The sequence below is a fragment of the Schistocerca serialis genome, chromosome 4 (assembly GCF_023864345.2).
Source record: "Schistocerca serialis cubense isolate TAMUIC-IGC-003099 chromosome 4, iqSchSeri2.2, whole genome shotgun sequence".
NCBI classification, from domain to species: Eukaryota; Metazoa; Arthropoda; class Insecta; order Orthoptera; family Acrididae; genus Schistocerca; species Schistocerca serialis.
The window spans coordinates 185,480,869-185,499,310 of record NC_064641.1 but is presented as its reverse complement, the minus strand read 5'-3'; the positions used below and the strand labels follow the sequence as shown (position 1 = coordinate 185,499,310).

Below are 18,442 nucleotides of genomic sequence, written 5' to 3'. Positions count from 1 at the left end.
AGACTCATTGAACAAAAAATTGCTATCAGCCTTTACATGGCAGAACGTGGTGGGATAATAGTTGCAACTGCAGAAGAATGGGAACAAATAAGCTACTGTATGATAATACTTAAGTGTTTTCTTCAAGCAACACTTCAAATTTCATGCAGCTCTTCATTAGTATCTTCAAAACTCTAATAGATCCCCATTTTAAAATGAAGTATTTGACTAAATATGAAACTGAAAACACGAAGACTGAAATATTATCATTTCTATGACAGAATGAGTCTCTGTCATGTCAAACAGCCCCTATGGACGTAGATATTGATGAGCTTAGATGTTCCTGTTCAATGTCAGATGCATCCTCAAAAAACTGATGATGATTTATGAGATTCACACAATAAACTTATGTTGCCTGTCACAAGTGGTAACGAGTTGTATTTGAAAAGGCACTATCCTCCTTTTCAAGAAAATTTAACACGTTTTTTAAAAGAACCTTTGCTTCTGGGGAATGCTGATATTTATGAATATTGAGCTTCTAGTCCATATACTTATCTATGCCCAATTGCACTGAAATACTTATTTGCTCCTCTTACTAGTGTTCCTAGTGAACAATTGTTCAGTGCAGCAGGACAGATATATGCGGACAGGCAATCTAACTTAATTGTGAAAATGTGGATAATTACTATTCTTAGCCTACAACATGAGATTGTTTAACTCTGATTATTAGTTATTTTTCATTGATAGGTATCAAATGGAAATTTAACATTCATTTGGCTATTACCATGTATTTTTCCAGTTGTAATTGTTCAAGTACTTTTTTAAGTAAATAAATAAGTGACTTTATTTCAAAGTGTTGTTATTTCTGACAGGCTGCAAGATAATATTAATAATCTCATTAAATTGTTTATATTATATTTTAAAAAAGACATTATCTTATTCACATTTTGTCGATCTTGAACGGAATTTCTTATGGGCTTCGGCTTCGACTGAAGATTAGGGTGATAGCCAATTAATCGGCTTTGGTTGGACACTACTTCTGGGCATTATGTGACGTAAGTGAAGGAGTTTCCAATTTTGTTTACAACAGTGTGTTGAATTTCTCATCATAACACCAACATGTGAGGTGAGAAAAGAAGAGGATATGTACATTTCTCTTAAAAAAGGTTCCATTTTCCAGAACAAAAGTGTGTTTCATTCCAAACATTCCTAAAAAGTAATACATGTGTTTAAAATGTGCCTCTAATTTTTTTTGAGCAGTGTATAGATATACCTCTGGTAGTAATAATTTGGGCATGTTATCAACTAGGAAATTGTTGTGTATATTCAAATGAAGATGCACAGAACACAAATGAACTACTGGGCTCTAACCACTGCATTAGGCTACAAGACACTAAATTAGTTAACATAAAATAAAAATGCTATGCAACTCATTCATACCACAATTCACAATGTTTTAATTTGCTACTATTTTGAAGACTTACACAGAGAGCACATATACAGAGAAATCTACATTACATGTGTCATAACTCCTGCAGTAGCACTGTGAATCTTTCACAGTTGTTACAAATCCATTCACACTATATATCATTTGGTACTATCCACTGCTTAAATCATGACATCATACATTGTGTATTATTTTCATTTGATAGTTAGTGTCTAATTGGAGCAATAGCAATTTGCACCTCATCAGGGAGGCCATCTTAGATGAGACTGGTATTCTGATACCAAATCAACTGACATTGTCATTATTAGAATATCAGTGTTATCTCTTAATTAATAATTTCAGGAGTAAAGGTGTTAATGAACAACTGAGGTGCTGAGTTATCAATAGGCATGTAAACAAGAGTTATAATGCTACTAGCTTTTGGATGAATCCTTCTTCACAGCTACAGAATATACATACAAGATGCACCTGAAAAGTTTGTGAATAGTCATGCAAAATAAACAAAATGAGTTACAAACAAAATACATTTACTGATCTTCAAAGTAATCACCATTAGCTACAGCACACTTCTAATATTAGTTGAAAGGCTATTGGAAACTGCGAAACGGCCAGCAAACACTTGTTGTGGAGCCACCTTGGCCACACATTTTTGGATATTATTGTTGTCTCTAAATGTTCACGTATAACAGTGCTTACACCTTCTTTGCTTATTTTAAACTATTCTGCTACCATTCTCAAAGACAGCTCCCAAGCATTTATTGCACTTGTTTGATGCTGTCTGGGATTGTGAGTGACTGTCCACATAAAATGCAGTGCAGAAATTACAGCAGGACTGGTATATGATATGACTGTCTTCAAAGCTGGCCTAGCCTTAATTAGGATATATATGTGTCATGACTGCGATAGGATGTGCTGGGTGAGTCCATCGGATAGGTCTTGCTCCTGAGCCTTCTGCAAGGGTATAATGAATAAGGCAATGGGTTGAGAGTATGTATGACCAGAGGACTATAATGTTTTGTAGATTGAGTTGGTGTTCAGTACAGACTTGGGAGTGATGGGATGTAATGTGGGTAGGATGTTCCTTATTTATAGGCACAATGATAAGTACTCAAACTCATAGTGGGGGTATGGAAAAGTTGATCCATTTCAAAATGATACAAGCTGATGAGAAGGAGCTCTGTTGGAGAGTAGTCAGAGGGTTAGGGGTGTGTATGGATATGGCACGGGAAATCTGTTTGCAGACTAAGTTTGGGGGAGGGGGGGGGGGGGTGATGTGAAGAACTTTATAAGACATCCAGCATACTGGGTAAGGAGTTGTTCATTACTGCAGATCTGTTGCCCATGGGTGGTCAGACAACATGGGAGAGACTTTTTAGTATGAAAGGGACAACCGCTGTCAAAATAGATGGTGGACTTGACACAGACAAGAGGTTTGGATGGAACCATCAGTGGAGTGGAGGTCAACTTCCAGAAAGATAGGATGCTGGGCTGAGGATGAGGGGAAGTGCATGGAAGGGACGGTTGTTAAGTCCATGGAGAACTGAAGATCAGGTATCTTGGCCCTGGGTCAAAATCATGAAGACGTATCCTATGTACCCAAACCAGAGAAGGGCTTGGGGATTTTGAGCAGCTCTGAGGACTACTTCTAGATTATCCATGAACATATTGGCATAGGAAGGTGCCGAGCAAGTATCTGTTGCTGTGCTGTGGATTTGTTTGTATGTATATCATCTCGTCAAAGGAGTAATAGTTCTCTGTAAGGATGCTGTTTTTTAGGTGTAGTGGGTGTAGTTGTGTGTAAGTATGAAGTTTATTAAGTGTGGAAGGTACAAGGCACTTTGTTTGGTGTTGACAGGACACAGGGAGAGGTAGTACTTGATGACAGCAAGACCATGAGCATGGAGTATGTAGATGTATAAGAAGATGATGTAAACAGTGACAAGTAGGGACCCAAGATGTGATGGGATGGGTACAGTTCACAGTTAGTGAAGGAAGTGGTTTATGTCTTTGATATGGGAAACTAGGCTTCGGTGTTGGTCAAGAAGAACCCAGAGTCTTTTGGTAGAAGCTCAGTAATCAGCAATAGTGAGGCATTAACCATTGTTCGATTTATGGATTTTGGAAAGCATGTAGAAGGTGGATGTGGAAGAGATGGTTGGGCTGAGGAAGGAGATGGATTAAGGGCATGGATTCTAAGATAGACCTAATGATTTGAGAAGAGATTGGAGGTTAGGCTGGACTACTGGGATGGGATAACTGCGGCAGAGCTTGTAGGCGGAGGAGTCAGGCAATTAGTTGTCTGATGCCTTCTGGCAGATAATCACTTTAGTTGAACACAACAGTGGTGGTACCTACGTCTGCAAGAAGAATGATAAAAGCAGATTCCTCTTCTTTCTTCTATAGTGAGGTTCATGTTCATGGGAAGGGACCTAGGGAAGCAGAGCAAAGCAAAGTTGTAGGTAACTCAAACAATAGATAATTCAGGATGAATAACAATAATATGAAAAGATTGCTGGTCACTACAAACAGAAGGAGTTCACTAGCAGACAGGCACATTGAATAAATATGGCTAGATATTATTAGCTAATAATTCATACATACATGACCACCGACTGCTGTCTCCAGGTTCTAAGGCCCAACTGCAACTTCATCTGAGGTGAGCAGTAGTCACACTAGTCACACCTAGAGTTGATAATGGGGGTACAGAAGAAGTATGGAATGGAAAGGGAGAGGGATAGCAGCATAGCAGTGGGAGAATATTCTGCTACCACTGCCTGTGAGTGTGTGCAGGGATAGGATAGTGAGCTGCTAGGGGCAGAATCGAGAGGTTGGGAAGGAGAGGGAGGGGTATAAATGGGAGACAAGTAGAGAAAGGGAAGAGCTGAAGCAATTCAGAAAAGCTGGTGCTGGCGGGAAGAATCCGGATGACACAGGTTGTGAAGCAGTCACTTAAGCCAAACAAATCATGTTGGGTGGGATGTTCAGTTTCTTGGGCATAGAACTTTGATGTACAGAAGGGACTTCTTTAGAGTGCAAAGGGCAGTATCTGACCAAGTGAAGGTATTGTTAATGGTTTATAGGGCTTGACATGGCTGTAGCTGCCTTCAGGTGGAGGTTAGCATCTAGGAAGGTGGCCTGTTGGGATGAGGAGGGCCATATGAAGTGAATGGGGGAAATGGCTTCAAAGTCCTGAAGGAATGTAGATAGGCTATCCTCACCATCAGCTTAGAAAAGATGAGGTCGTCAACGAATCTGAACCGTGAGATGGGTATGGCATTCTGCATGGCTAGATGGCAGTCTGAGCCAGAATAGTGTCATTTAGCTGCCAATTACTGTACCACAGATTTGGAAGGAGAAGTAACTGTGGGTGAAGATATAGTTGGTCATGGTGACCAGGTTGTAAGTGTGAACCAGTCGGGCATTTGGAAAGGTAGTGTTCAATTGCGGCAAGACCATGGGCATTGTGGAAGTTAGTGCAGATGATGTGATGATAATGTTTTGGTTTGTAGGGTGCTCAACTGTGCGGTTATCAGTGCCCGTACAAATTCCCAACCTTTGCTCAGTCCCATCTCGCCACTTTCATGAATGATGATGAAATGATGAGGACACCACAAACACCCAGTCATCTCAAGGCAGGTAAAAATCCCAGACCTTGCCGGGAATCGAACCCAGGACCCCATGCTTGGGAAGCGAGAACGCGACCGCAACACCACAAGCTGTGGACAGTTAGCACAGAGGAAGGTGGCACCGACAGTGATGAGCAGCATGCCAGGTGCCTCAGTACCATCAACAGTGATGAGCAGCATGCCAGGTACCTCAGTACCATCAACAATCGGACAAATTGGATCACGCTCATTGACAGCGTTACAAGCACCTCTTGCCTTGTCCTGAAATGAAAACTATCCTCACCACAAACCTCCCTAACCCTCGCACAGCAGTATTCCACTGCCCACCTAATCTACTATATTCCTGCCCATCCCCATTACAATTAGCTCCCAACCCCTTGCCCCATGGCTCATATCGTTGCAAGAGACCTACAAGGAGTGGTCTAAAAGTAACGGGAATTTTTGTTTTTCTGAAAGAATGTCTATTTATTCATCAACATCAACTTTGTCTCCTTCAAAGTAATTCCTCTCCAATATAAAACACTTGTGCCAATGCTTTTTCCAATCTTGGAAGCAATTCTGGAACCTACTTTTCATTACAATGTTCACCCCCCTCAGTGATTCTGTTTTCATCTCATAAATGGTGATAAAACTACATTCTCTTCAGCCTTGGGAATATAAACAAGTCACTGTGGGGGTGGGGGTCTTGTCTAGCAAATACAGTGGCTCAGGCAACATAATGGATTTGTTTGAGATGGGAATGAAAGCATTATTGTGGTGGAATTTCCACGAGTGGTTTCACCACAATTATGTTCTCTTTCTTTGGACTGCTTCACGCAAGTGGCACACAGCTTCTAGTTAGTATTCCTTACTGACTGTACAGCCATATGAAAAGAACTGATATGCACTATCCCACTGTAATCGAAGTAAACTGTGAAAAGAATCTTCATGTGAGATTGAGCTCAGCAATTTTTTTTTGGTTTGGCTCTTCAGACAGTTTCCATTGGGATGACTGGGCCTTTGTTTCAACATCATAAACTTATACCATGTTTCGTCTCCTGTTATAACCTTCTTTAGAAGTTATGGATTTTTGTCGACTCCATTCAGCAATTCCTGAACAACAAGGCTTTTGGCTGAAATTCAAAAATTTCAGGAAAAAATTTGCTGCTATATGTTTCATGCCCAAAACATCCAAAAACATTGCTTGGAATGAGCCAAAGGATATGCTGCCATCATCACCAATCTCTCTGAAGGCGATTTGGCAATATTCCAGACTCATTTTCTTTACATCTTCAATACTGTGAACATAATTGATGTGCTAGGGCCCATAGGACAGTCATAGTCTTCAACATCTCTTCAACTTTCCTTGAAACATTTATACCACTCAAATTCTCGTTGTACTCATGGCATATTCATCAACAGACACAGTCAACATTTCAAATGGGATGCTGCACTTTTTTTTTACCACAAAATTTAATGAAAATCCTTTGCTCCATCTTTTTTGAATGTAAAAACTTGCAGAGCATTCAAAAAAGTTGAAAAAGCAAACATACATCGATAACATATGTACCAACAATATAAAAAAAAATTGAAAATCAGATGTATAAAGCCTGCAAAATTGAAAAAAAAAAAAATCATTTTTTTAATCACCCCCCTCCCCACTATGACCAACTCCAGTCCTGTCACAGGCATCTCCTATTCCATCCAAGGTACAGTTACCTGTGAAAGCAGCCATGTGATCTGGCAATCTAGCTGCAACCACTATGCAGCACTCCATATGGGCAAGACCACTTATGAGCTGCCTGTCTGCATAATGTGCACACGAGATAACCTTCGCCGTGCAAGACAGACAATATATAAAACTATTGAAGACGTCGAAATGACAACATCTGCTGCTGACAAGAAGAAGAATACTATAAAATCTGTCGCTGCACATTCACTACTAGATGGACCCGCTGTCTTCTGTGGATGTAGACTGAACTTCAGTATTGATCTTAATGATACATTTTCTCATGGCAACGGCTGGCTAACTGTTGCAATTGTATGAGGTGCTGAGCATGCCACCGAACACGATATATTCAACTTCAATGCTCACTTCACAAACTGTGCCGTCTGGCTTTTTACAAACAACTCCACCTTTCCTGAATTGTGCACACGGGAACTCTTCTTGGAACATGTCCTTCATTCCTATAACCCACTGACATCGACCTTCATCTCCCCCTCCAGCACCACGCATGTCTTCATCCCACGTCTGTGTGTGTGTGTGTGTGTGTGTGTGTGTGTGTGTGTGTGTGTGTGTGTGTGTGTGTGTGAGAGGGAGGGAAGGAGGAAGGGAGGGTGTGTGTTGTCCACATATGGTGAAGGTTCCTTGTATGGTGACAATGAAAATGTTTTGAAAATTCAGGATTACCTATCATTTTGAAGTTCTCACGCCTATACATTATTGTCTATATAAACCCATACATGCATGTTATCCCTAGGAGGAATATCACTGAAGGCACAACCTCTTTGCTGACATTTGCAGTTTTCTGCTTGTGGTTCCACGATTAGTGTCCAGCACTAATCGGCTAACACTGATCCACTCCACTTTCCCTGGTATCTCATTTTCATGCCTGAAATTTGCTGGTGGAAGCATTCTCCATGCTTATTTGTTGCAGTATCACAGTTATCAGCAAAGAAGTCCAAGTGGAAATCCAGGAAATGTTACTTTTAAGGACGGGTTACACTCCAGTTTATTGTAACAGTGCAGAAAATCCGGCACATGATCCTTATAGTTTTCTGCCCTTTTATTTCCTTGAAAGTTTGTTGCCACTTGAACAAAGGCATTGAAAGCTAACTTTTCACCACCTATCAGTATAGTGTTGAAATACTCATCTTTGTACAGTTTGCGTATCTGGAGGATGAAAATCCTCTCTTTTATTTTCACCTCACTAAGATGTGGAAATTTCTTGCACAAACAGAGAAATGCTTCCCCAACTTTTGTTCATGGCCTTAATGAAGTTTTTCAATAGTCTAAATTTTATATGAGAAGCAGAGAGAATTATATTCTTGGATTTGACAAGTGCTTCGCGCATAACATGTGAAATCCTGGTTCAAGTGATTGACAATTAGGCCAGTCTTTCTTTTACAATGACGTGCTTTGGTGTGACTATCCCAGAGGCAGGAAGCAACAGAATTTGTGTAGCCATGTTGTTGGCCGAGTAATATGCCTATGAAATCTGCCATTTAAACTCATCATAGTTCAATCGCAAAAACAACTGTTTCATGTTATCTTATGTTTTTTCATGTAAGGTGCATATCCAATCAGAATCAATGGTAACACATTGCCATTATGCAGTAGCACACACCTGAGACTTACTTTGGAGGGTTGATCAACAACCTCCACAACTTTTATAGACAATGATAACAGCTGCCATCAGTCCCTGAGCATAACTAAAAAATACCAAGTTCTTTTCAATTTTGAAAAACGGAAGGAATGGCATATGGCAGTTACGGAATGCAATCACATTTACTACCTTATCAAGACAATTTCACTGTTGTAGTCCTGATGCCAACAACTCAGCTTTACCTTTTGGCAATTCCAGATATCTCACTACATCATTTTAAGTCCACACTGTTTTATTTTGTGAATCTCTGTACACTCACTGTTACACACAATCTCAGGATCTTTCAAAGATCTGGATTTTGAAGATGTTGGTGCAGCACTAGTTTAACTACTGCCCTCGTCATTATCACAATCAGGTAGGACGGGAACTACCAGTCCATCTCCACGAGACATCTGTCGCATCACCCGCAGTATGTAGGATATGTCAAGAGAGAGTTTTTCTTCTTGCAAATACCATGTGTTAATGGAGTAGTCATACAAAAGTAATGATCATTCACATGGTTTGATGGTTCTCGCTAGGTCGTGGCTATAGCAAAATCCATGGAATATTTTACAATTCAACCATGAATTAATAACGAGATACAAGATATGCAACATATGTGAGGAGCCCAGCACTCGTCCTCTGTCTGCAAATGTAGCAAACATTGTCAGCACTGTTTATGCATTTGCAAGGCATATTAAATCACAGGAATTACAATGACCGCATGTACTAACTACACATCAGTAACATGTTCTCCAGCACACAAACAGAAGACAGTTTTTAGCATACTGAAAGTACACTTAAATGAAGCATGCTCCTCTCCTTCTTTCTCTTCCCCTTCCCCTTTTTGCTATGATCCTGCACTAAAAATAGCAACAAAATATACAGTTACTGTTGCCTGGAACTTCATCACACTTTCTACCATCATTAGGATTTTGAAGCCTATATGGGAAGGCACTGACAATGAATGCTAATAAAAATTATCTTAATTAAATGCACCCATCTTTAACTTGGAAACAACAGCTAATTTGAGTTCTTCATTTATGTTTTTGTTATCAGCATGATTGATACAGTTAACAAACATTTATTTTACCCCAGTTACATTTTCACTGTTGGCCAGTGTAATATCTAGCAATCTTTATTCAACATAATACATCTACCACTTAATGCCTGCTCTATGTAGCGAGCAGCAATCTACCCTGTTCAAAATTTGGGGGTAAGAAGTTCCTGGACAACAAAGAGGGGATGACTAGGGGGGAGTGTCAGAATTGGACAGAAGTAAGAAGTGAGAGGGGTAAGGTTCAAAGTGGATAGAGTCAGCTTAAGTTGGGGTGATTGATGTAAAAAAGTGTTTTTGCAGTAGGCAGTAAACCGACCAGTACACAGAGCACACTCCGTGTGAAAAAATGGACAGTATTTGAAGACTGATTTACTGTGTCACTGCATTTTACTGTTGACTGTGCAATGCATTTTATAACTGACATCAATGATAGAGAATGACTTTTTTTTAGCATGTAGTAAGAATGTTGCAATGCGGACTGTTTAAAACAATTTTATGATACTGGAAGATGATTAGGTGACCCAAAGCAGTAGTTAATAAAAATTGTTCCTCCTATTCATGGTAGTTCTAAAACATGACCTTTTTCGAATTCTTATTTTTATTGTGTACATGAAGATTCAAAATTACAAATAAACAATGTGATCCAAGATTGGAATGATAATAAAGCGAATCTTTTCCTTGATCACTGAAAACTTTTATGTGACTATATCACAACTTGTAATTTTTAACTGTTTTACAAACATTCTGCGCGGTCTATTGATGCCATATTCAAGACAATGAACAAATTTCTTCCCATGAAAAGTATATTAGTTATTGTTAATATGATTTACCAAAGGCAAAAGCACTTTTAAGTCTTGTTTGATGACTTTCTCTCTCTTAATAACTGTCATCACTGTAACAAAATTTTAACTGCGAATTCCATTCCTGTTTGTTTCCTATGAGAAAGAAACTGAGTATTTGTTGCTAGGAAATGTAAAGTACTTCCTTGGCATGTGAAAAGTCCGATGAGTTGTGCCACATGCTTATCAATAAAAGCCAACAGTATTATTTAACAAGACTTACTTTACTACCAGTGTGGTCTGCTTAATTCCCCCAGCTGACACCTGTCACATTAAAGACAACTTTCACTAACATTAAATGTCTGGGGACATTCTTTGAATAATTCTTTATTTGTCATAAATTATTTTGGCAACTAGTACCATCCATAGTCTCTTTCTAGGTTGGCCTTATTTTGTTGCTCACATAAGTTGGTAATTGTATTTGTCACTTGTGGGGCACTGACCTGGTTAATTTAATTATGACGATGATGAAAATCTAAGAGATCAACATGGCTAAAAACAATACAAATTTTCATTTTAATTTAAATAAAAATTATTACACAGTCCACAACAATCTCAAACTTAAATGTTTAGGCTGGAGTCTAGAAGGTATACAAAATTTAAAAATTTGTAGCACGATCAACCTGTTGTCAACTAAAACAGTTTCCAGCTCCCCAAACTGTTTCCTGCTACCCCCTCATCAAAAAAAGATGCAACATACCCTGTCAAAATGTGGATGCCACATGTACCGCAAACAGGTAGCCCCTCTCACCAGAGTAAGATAAGAGTCAGATACTCATTAGTCAAAGGACAGTGCCCTGTGTGTCAGTGGCACGAGGTAAGCCAAGGCTAAATGGTTTGTTTTAATGACCACAGCTTATTGTCTATCACTTTCAGTTAATTTTCCTCCCAATGGCTTCTGATACTTTGACTCAACATAGACATAATATCTCACATGGGGCACCACACTGCAAATGTCTCTCTGATTACCTCCTTTGGATGCTACATCTGCATGCTCATTTTTCTGGATTTCAACATATCCTGATACCAAAGGAATGCTACAACCTTACCTGGTGTTTGCAGCAAGGGGAGTAAGTCGAGTACCACACTGCAAATGTCTCTCTGATGACCTCCTTTGGATGCTACATCTGCATGCTCATTTTTCTGGATTTCAACATATCCTGATACCAAAGGAATGCTACAACCTTACCTGGTGTTTGCAGCAAGGGGAATAAGTCGAGTATTTTTTAACCATTTCGGTTTCTTTCTGGTGGGCAGATCTGTTTGACTGCTTAGTGGGCGCTGAGAGAATCAAAGCAGACTAAAATTTATTGTGCTTTATCTGGCTCCTGATGATAGAGATAATTCTGCACTGAGAATATTTCTGACAGGCGAATTTTCAGGGTAAAACAATAGAACAGGTCCAAGTTGTTCTCCTGCATGGATGCATCTGTGTGTACTGAAATGAAACTGTTGTGTATTTGTGAAATTTCTTGAAAATAAGATTCAGTAATGACATCTGGTGAGTGACTTAAAATTCCGCCTCACTGGTTGCCATTATGTGAATTACAATACTCCTTTATTTTGAATTTGTTACTAAGCAGTTTCAGCTATGCTGCAATTTTTAAATGATTGTAAATCAAAAGCCCATTAAAATGGACATATTTGGGTTACAGTACAAGAATCCATCAAGTCACACAATGGTAAAAACATAGGAGGAAGAATGGATGTTACAAATAAACACATAGCACCAAGTGTCTCTTTAACAGCAGTAATGCAGAATAACACTTAAGCTGTTAAACAGGCTACCATGCTACATACAGTGACACTGTGCGTCAGCTGATCTGAAGTAAACAGGATGGTGAAGTAATTTAGTTTGTTGATTCATTATTTCTTGAATGAGATTTTCACTCTGCAGCGGAGTGTGCGCTGATATGAAACTTCCTGGCAGATTAAAACTGTGTGCCCGACCGAGACTCTAACTCGGGACCTTTGCCTTCCTGCCAGGAAGTTTCATATCAGCGCACACTCCGCTGCAGAGTGAAAATCTCATTCTGGAAACATCCCCCAGGCTGTGGCTAAGCCATGTCTCCGCATATCCTTTCTTTCAGGAGTGCTAGTTCTGCAAGGTTCGCAGGAGAGCTTCTGTAAAGTTTGGAAGGTAGGAGACGAGGTACTGGCAGAAGTAAAGCTGTGAGTACCGGCCGTGAGTCGTGCTTCGGTAGCTCAGTTGGTAGAGCACTTGCCCGCGAAAGGCACAGGTTCCGAGTTCGAGTCTCGGTCGGGCACACAGTTTTAATCTGCCAGGAAGTTTCATATCAGCGCACACTCATTCTGCAAGGTTCGCAGGAGAGCTTCTGTAAAGTTTGGAAGGTAGGAGACGAGGTACTGGCAGAAGTAAAGCTGTGAGTACCGGCCGTGAGTCGTGCTTCGGTAGCTCAGTTGGTAGAGCACTTGCCCGCGAAAGGCACAGGTTCCGAGTTCGAGTCTCGGTCGGGCACACAGTTTTAATCTGCCAGGAAATTTCATATCAGCGCACACTCCGCTGCAGAGTGAAAATCTCATTCTGGAAACATCCCCCAGGCTGTGGCTAAGCCATGTCTCCGCAATATCCTTTCTTTCAGGAGTGCTAGTTCTGCAAGGTTCGCAGGAGAGCTTCTGTAAAGTTTGGAAGGTAGGAGACGAGGTACTGGAAGAAGTAAAGCTGTGAGTACCGGGCGTGAGTCGTGCTTCGGTAGCTCAGTTGGTAGAGCACTTGCCCGCGAAAGGCAAAGGTCCCGAGTTCGAGTCTCGGTCGGGCACACAGTTTTAATCTGCCAGGAAGTTTCATATCAGCGAACACTCTGCTGCAGAGTGAAAATCTCATTCTGGAAACATCCCCCAGGCTGTGGCTAAGCCATGTCTCCGCCACATCCTTTCTTTCAGGAGTGCCAGTTCTGCAAGGTTCGCAGGAGAGCTTCTGTAAAGTTTGGAAGGTAGGAGACGAGGTACTGGCAGAAGTAAAGCTGTGAGTACCGGGCGTGAGTCGTGCTTCGGTAGCTCAGTTGGTAGAGCACTTGCCCGCGAAAGGCACAGGTTCCGAGTTCGAGTCTCGGTCGGGCACACAGTTTTAATCTGCCAGGCAGTTTCATATCAGCGCACACTCCGCTGCAGAGTGAAAATCTCATTCTGGAAACATCCCCCAGGCTGTGGCTAAGCCATGTCTCCGCAATATCCTTTCTTTCAGGAGTGCTAGTTCTGCAAGGTTCGCAGGAGAGCTTCTGTAAAGTTTGGAAGGTAGGAGACGAGGTACTGGAAGAAGTAAAGCTGTGAGTACCGGGCGTGAGTCGTGCTTCGGTAGCTCAGTTGGTAGAGCACTTGCCCGCGAAAGGCAAAGGTCCCGAGTTCGAGTCTCGGTCGGGCACACAGTTTTAATCTGCCAGGAAGTTTCATATCAGCGCACACTACGCTGCAGAGTGAAAATCTCATTCTGGAAACATCCCCCAGGCTGTGGCTAAGCCATGTCTCCGCCACATCCTTTCTTTCAGGAGTGCTAGTTCTGCAAGGTTCGCAGGAGAGCTTCTGTAAAGTTTGGAAGGTAGGAGACGAGGTACTGGCAGAAGTAAAGCTGTGAGTACCGGCCGTGAGTCGTGCTTCGGTAGCTCAGTTGGTAGAGCACTTGCCCGCGAAAGGCACAGGTTCCGAGCGAGTCTCGGTCGGGCACACAGTTTTAATCTGCCAGGAAGTTTCATATCAGCGCACACTCCGCTGCAGAGTGAAAATCTCATTCTGGAAACATCCCCCAGGCTGTGGCTAAGCCATGTCTCCGCAATATCCTTTCTTTCAGGAGTGCTAGTTCTGCAAGGTTCGCAGGAGAGCTTCTGTAAAGTTTGGAAGGTAGGAGACGAGGTACTGGCAGAAGTAAAGCTGTGAGTACCGGGCGTGAGTCGTGCTTCGGTAGCTCAGTTGGTAGAGCACTTGCCCGCGAAAGGCAAAGGTCCCGAGTTCGAGTCTCGGTCGGGCACACAGTTTTAATCTGCCAGGAAGTTTCATTATTTCTTGTTTTTATTTTTCATTAAGAACTCTTAAAACTTTATCAAAAACATCAGTTAAATTTGAGAATGTTTTAATCCTGTTTCACATTAAGACATACAAAGTTGAAGGCATGCACATGAGAAAAATACGAGTTTAAAAGTTTATCATTCAAAAATGGAATTAGAAGTCATGATAAAACAACACAAAATCATTTCGGGCAACCAATATGAGGGTCTGGTTTTCTATGTGTGTGTGGAGGTGAAGGAGGCAACACTCAACAGAACCTGAAAGCAAATATGTACGTATTTAATTTATGAGTGGCTTACCAATTAGAGTTTCTCCCACTTTCTCTGTCATTTTCTTAGTCGGACAGTAAATGATTGTTGGGCCATTAAAAGAAACTTCCTTTCCTTTACGTTCAATGAAGCGAGAAAAGTCATCCATTATGTTAACAGACTTCTGTGAAGCTGAAAACATTAAATTTGGCCTGTCAAAGCTAGATTTTACACAATGTGGCTTCCTGGAAAGAGAAAAATGTGTCATTGCTCTTAAACAGCATTTAACATAATGACTAGAAATTAGTTTAGCATGAATGTTATGTCAAATCTAAATAATAACACATGCCACAATCAATAAATCCAAAACAGTTACGCACATTTGAAAATAAATTTTTATCTGCAATAAATTTACAGTCGCCAGTAATCATCTTTAGGATTCTATGCTTGGGGACAAAAGCATTGTATTACTTTGGAGTGTGAAAAAAATAAAATATCCATTGTTTATTGAATTGGCTATAATAGTTTATTAATTTCTAACCATGCATTCCAATTTATGTAGAAAGAAAGACAAGAAACAGTAATAGTATACTTATCACCATTTTTTTTAGATAGGTGTGTGTGTGTGTGTGTGTGTGTGTGTGTGTGTGTGAAAAAGAGATATAGAGAGAGGGGGGAGAGAGAGAGAGATGGTAATGTATTCAGTGAATGGGGTAGTGCACTTTTGACCATAAAATATTTACTTTTGACTACTGTTTTTTGCTTACCAAGACTGACAAGAGGGCAGGGCAGTGACAGTGGTGTTACTGTCAAGTAGCATGACTTCTGAGTGGTAAGTGGACAGAATTTCAAGGGCCAATATTTCTTGCATAAGAGACATCTCCCCTCACAATCTTTTATTTTACAACGAAACAAATGTCAAAGAATGTGTTGTTAATGTCTGTGTTTTGGGGCCTAAGCCCAAGGGGTATGCACTGGACATAAATCACAGTGGTTAGACCTAAGATTTCCTATGGGGCTGTAGTGTGGTGGAAGAAGGTAGAACAGCGGGTTGCTGCTAAAGAGCTTGCAAAGGTGCACAGATTGGCCTGCTTAGCCATAACTGGCGGAATTAGTAGCACACCAACCGCTGGAATGGAAGCCATGCTGGACATGCCTCCACTTCACCTTTGGGTTAAGATGGAGGCAGCAGCTGGGGCATACAGACTTAAAACTGGCCAAAACTGGGTCTCATTTGGATATCCAGAATCACACACTAACATAGCGAGTGAGGTAAATATAGGTATGGCTGGGGAAATGCCCGCTGACTATATAATAACTCCTAACTGCTTCAACAAGCCTTACAATATAATAATTGGAAGTAGGGAGCAGTGAGAGAAAACAGTTCAACACCGTACAGGGGACATTGTTTGGTTCACTGATGGGTCGAAAACAGATCAAGGCATTGGGGCAGGGTTGTATGGGGTTCAGCCAAGACTGGAGAGCAGCATCTCTCTAGGGAAACTGGCCTCTGTAGTCAAAGCTGAAATTACTGCAATCAGGGCATGTGGGGAGGAAAATATGTGTAGGTGCTACAATGATCATAGCATCTATATCTATTCAGACAGCCAGGCAGCCCTGAAATCATTCGCAGCTCCTGCAACAAGATCTAAGATTGTTGCAGATTGCCACAGGGCTCTGGTGGAGCTAGGGGGAAGCAACAGGGTATACCTAGTGTGGGTCCCTGGCCACTTGGGGATCTGTGGCAATGAACAAGCCGATAGATTGGCTAGGATGGGGGCAACAACTCCATTTATTGGACCGGATCCTGTCTTGACAATCATCAAAGCTATGATCAAATTAGAACTACGGAACTGGCTTAGGAAACAGCACGTAGGATATTGGACCAAGGCCCATAAACAAAAACATGGTAAGGTAATGATGTCCAAGCCATGTTTTAAAAGAAGCTCTGTAATCCTGGGATTGAACTGGAAAGAGATCAAACTCATGACTGGACTGATGACCGGCCATGGGAACTTCAAAAAATACCTACACACAATGGGTATAATGGAAGAGGACCCTAAATGTAGGATCTGTGATGAGGGTGAAGAATCTGCATCACACCTAATCTTTGAATGCATGACATTGGAGGGTAAAAGATACAGAATCATCGGGACAACTAGGCCTGAAGAAATTGTGTCTAACGAAAAACTGGTAGAGGGACTCCTTGCACTATTTAAGGGCACTGGTTGGCTTTACTAGATATACAGGGAGCGATACCGCACAATAAACCGAGTTTCGGTGCAGGCAGTGGTGGGTTAGACCTAAGCTGTTTTAACTCTCCTGTTAAAATCAATCAATCACTCAATCAATCAATCAATCAATGTCTGCATTTTGAATTAACTGTTCCTACCACGTACTTTTTGGCTCTCTTCTAGTTCCTCCCAAGAGTGTGTGCTGCTAAGTGATGAAACTGAAGACATTAAACTTCAGTTAATGGGAGAGATTAGTTCTGCTCATGTATGGTGGAGAAGATGGAGTAGAAATCACCATAGAAGAAATAATCCGGACTTTGTTGCAGTGGTTCCTCCTTTATGTAAAAATGTATAACAGCAAGGCAGTTTGTAAACTTATCATTACAGACAGTTCAGGTCACTCCCTGTCCAGCAGTGCTTAACTAAGCAGTATATGTGTATTGAAGTGAATTGCAAACTGTGGAAAAATTGAAAAATAATAGAACTGAAGGGTCTGAGAGGGGGTGTCACAAAAGGATGCTGAAAATTGAAGAATGAGAACAACAAATGAGGTTCTTGACATACTCAGACACTCATGGAATCATGGAATAAACGGTGCTTAGGTCGTAGCTCGGGGGAGAGGGGGGGGGGGGGGGGGTTAGCACAATAGATGGTTTCCACCTCAGGTATTTTCAAGGAAACGAACACTATGGAACAGGATTGTAGAAAGATGCTGATTAGATATATTATGACACTGTAAAATTTGAGAGGATCCTTGTTTGGTGCAGGTAAACAATTTTTTTTCCTATTCTGGACAAGATTTGAAGAACTAAAATGCTGAAATACAGTTACCTAGCAGTCAAAGAGTACAATAATAATTTCTTCCTTGACACATGTAAACACAAACTATGTACTGTAACAACAATGTAAAGTGAGAAACAACTTACCTGAGTTTCAGTGATCTACAGATGTCATCAAATACTGTTGGAGTTGCAGTCGCTGTTACTGCAAGAAATGGAACCTTTGATAACAGCTCCCGGATTTTTCCTAAGCATCTATGGAAAAAAAGGGAAACGATATGAATTCTCTTTCGCTTTAGTGCAATAATTACATTTTTGTTGAGTGGAAACTGTGTGCTGTACTATCCCGATAAATGCCACTTGAGGGCTATGAGCTTCCAACAAGATTATTGTGCTTGTCTTACAGACTGAGATTTGGTCTGGACTATAGTCTCTCATACAGTTTTAACTTGTCATAATGTAGAAACTGAAAAATGAACTGACAGATTTGTGAATGAAAATACAGTTCAACTTAAATTTTACAGTACAATACACTGTAATCATTAGCACAATTTTTAAAATAACAGTAGCTACTAGACAAAAAGTATAAAACTGGACTATGAAATATGTTGAAACCCTGCACAGGAAAAAGTGGTATTATTAAATAAGAAGTTTACACTCTGCTAGGGATCACAGCCTATCAAGCATTCTTAATGCAAACAGACTTTTCCTGTTAGTCACATTGCAAATGACACTTATACTACAGTCACACAATAATCTGACAAATATCAGAACACACACACACACACACACACACACACACACACACACACACACACAGAGAGAGAGAGAGAGAGAGAGAGAGAGAGAGAGAGAGAGAGAGAATT

At 40.8% G+C, this 18,442-nt stretch overlaps 1 protein-coding gene across 2 annotated transcripts in view; it reads right to left on the bottom strand.

The window, feature by feature from the left end:
- The window catches only part of LOC126473225 (Werner syndrome ATP-dependent helicase-like), a 226,536-nt gene that overhangs the window by 116,676 nt on the left and 91,418 nt on the right, over window positions 1–18,442 (bottom strand). For both annotated transcript variants that reach the window (XM_050100136.1, XM_050100137.1), the window contains 2 exons: window positions 17,724–17,831; window positions 14,615–14,808 (listed from right to left, as the gene is read on the bottom strand). In XM_050100136.1, coding sequence (XP_049956093.1) covers window positions 14,615–14,808; window positions 17,724–17,831 — 302 coding nt within the window. The remainder of the gene's footprint in view (window positions 1–14,614; window positions 14,809–17,723; window positions 17,832–18,442) is intronic.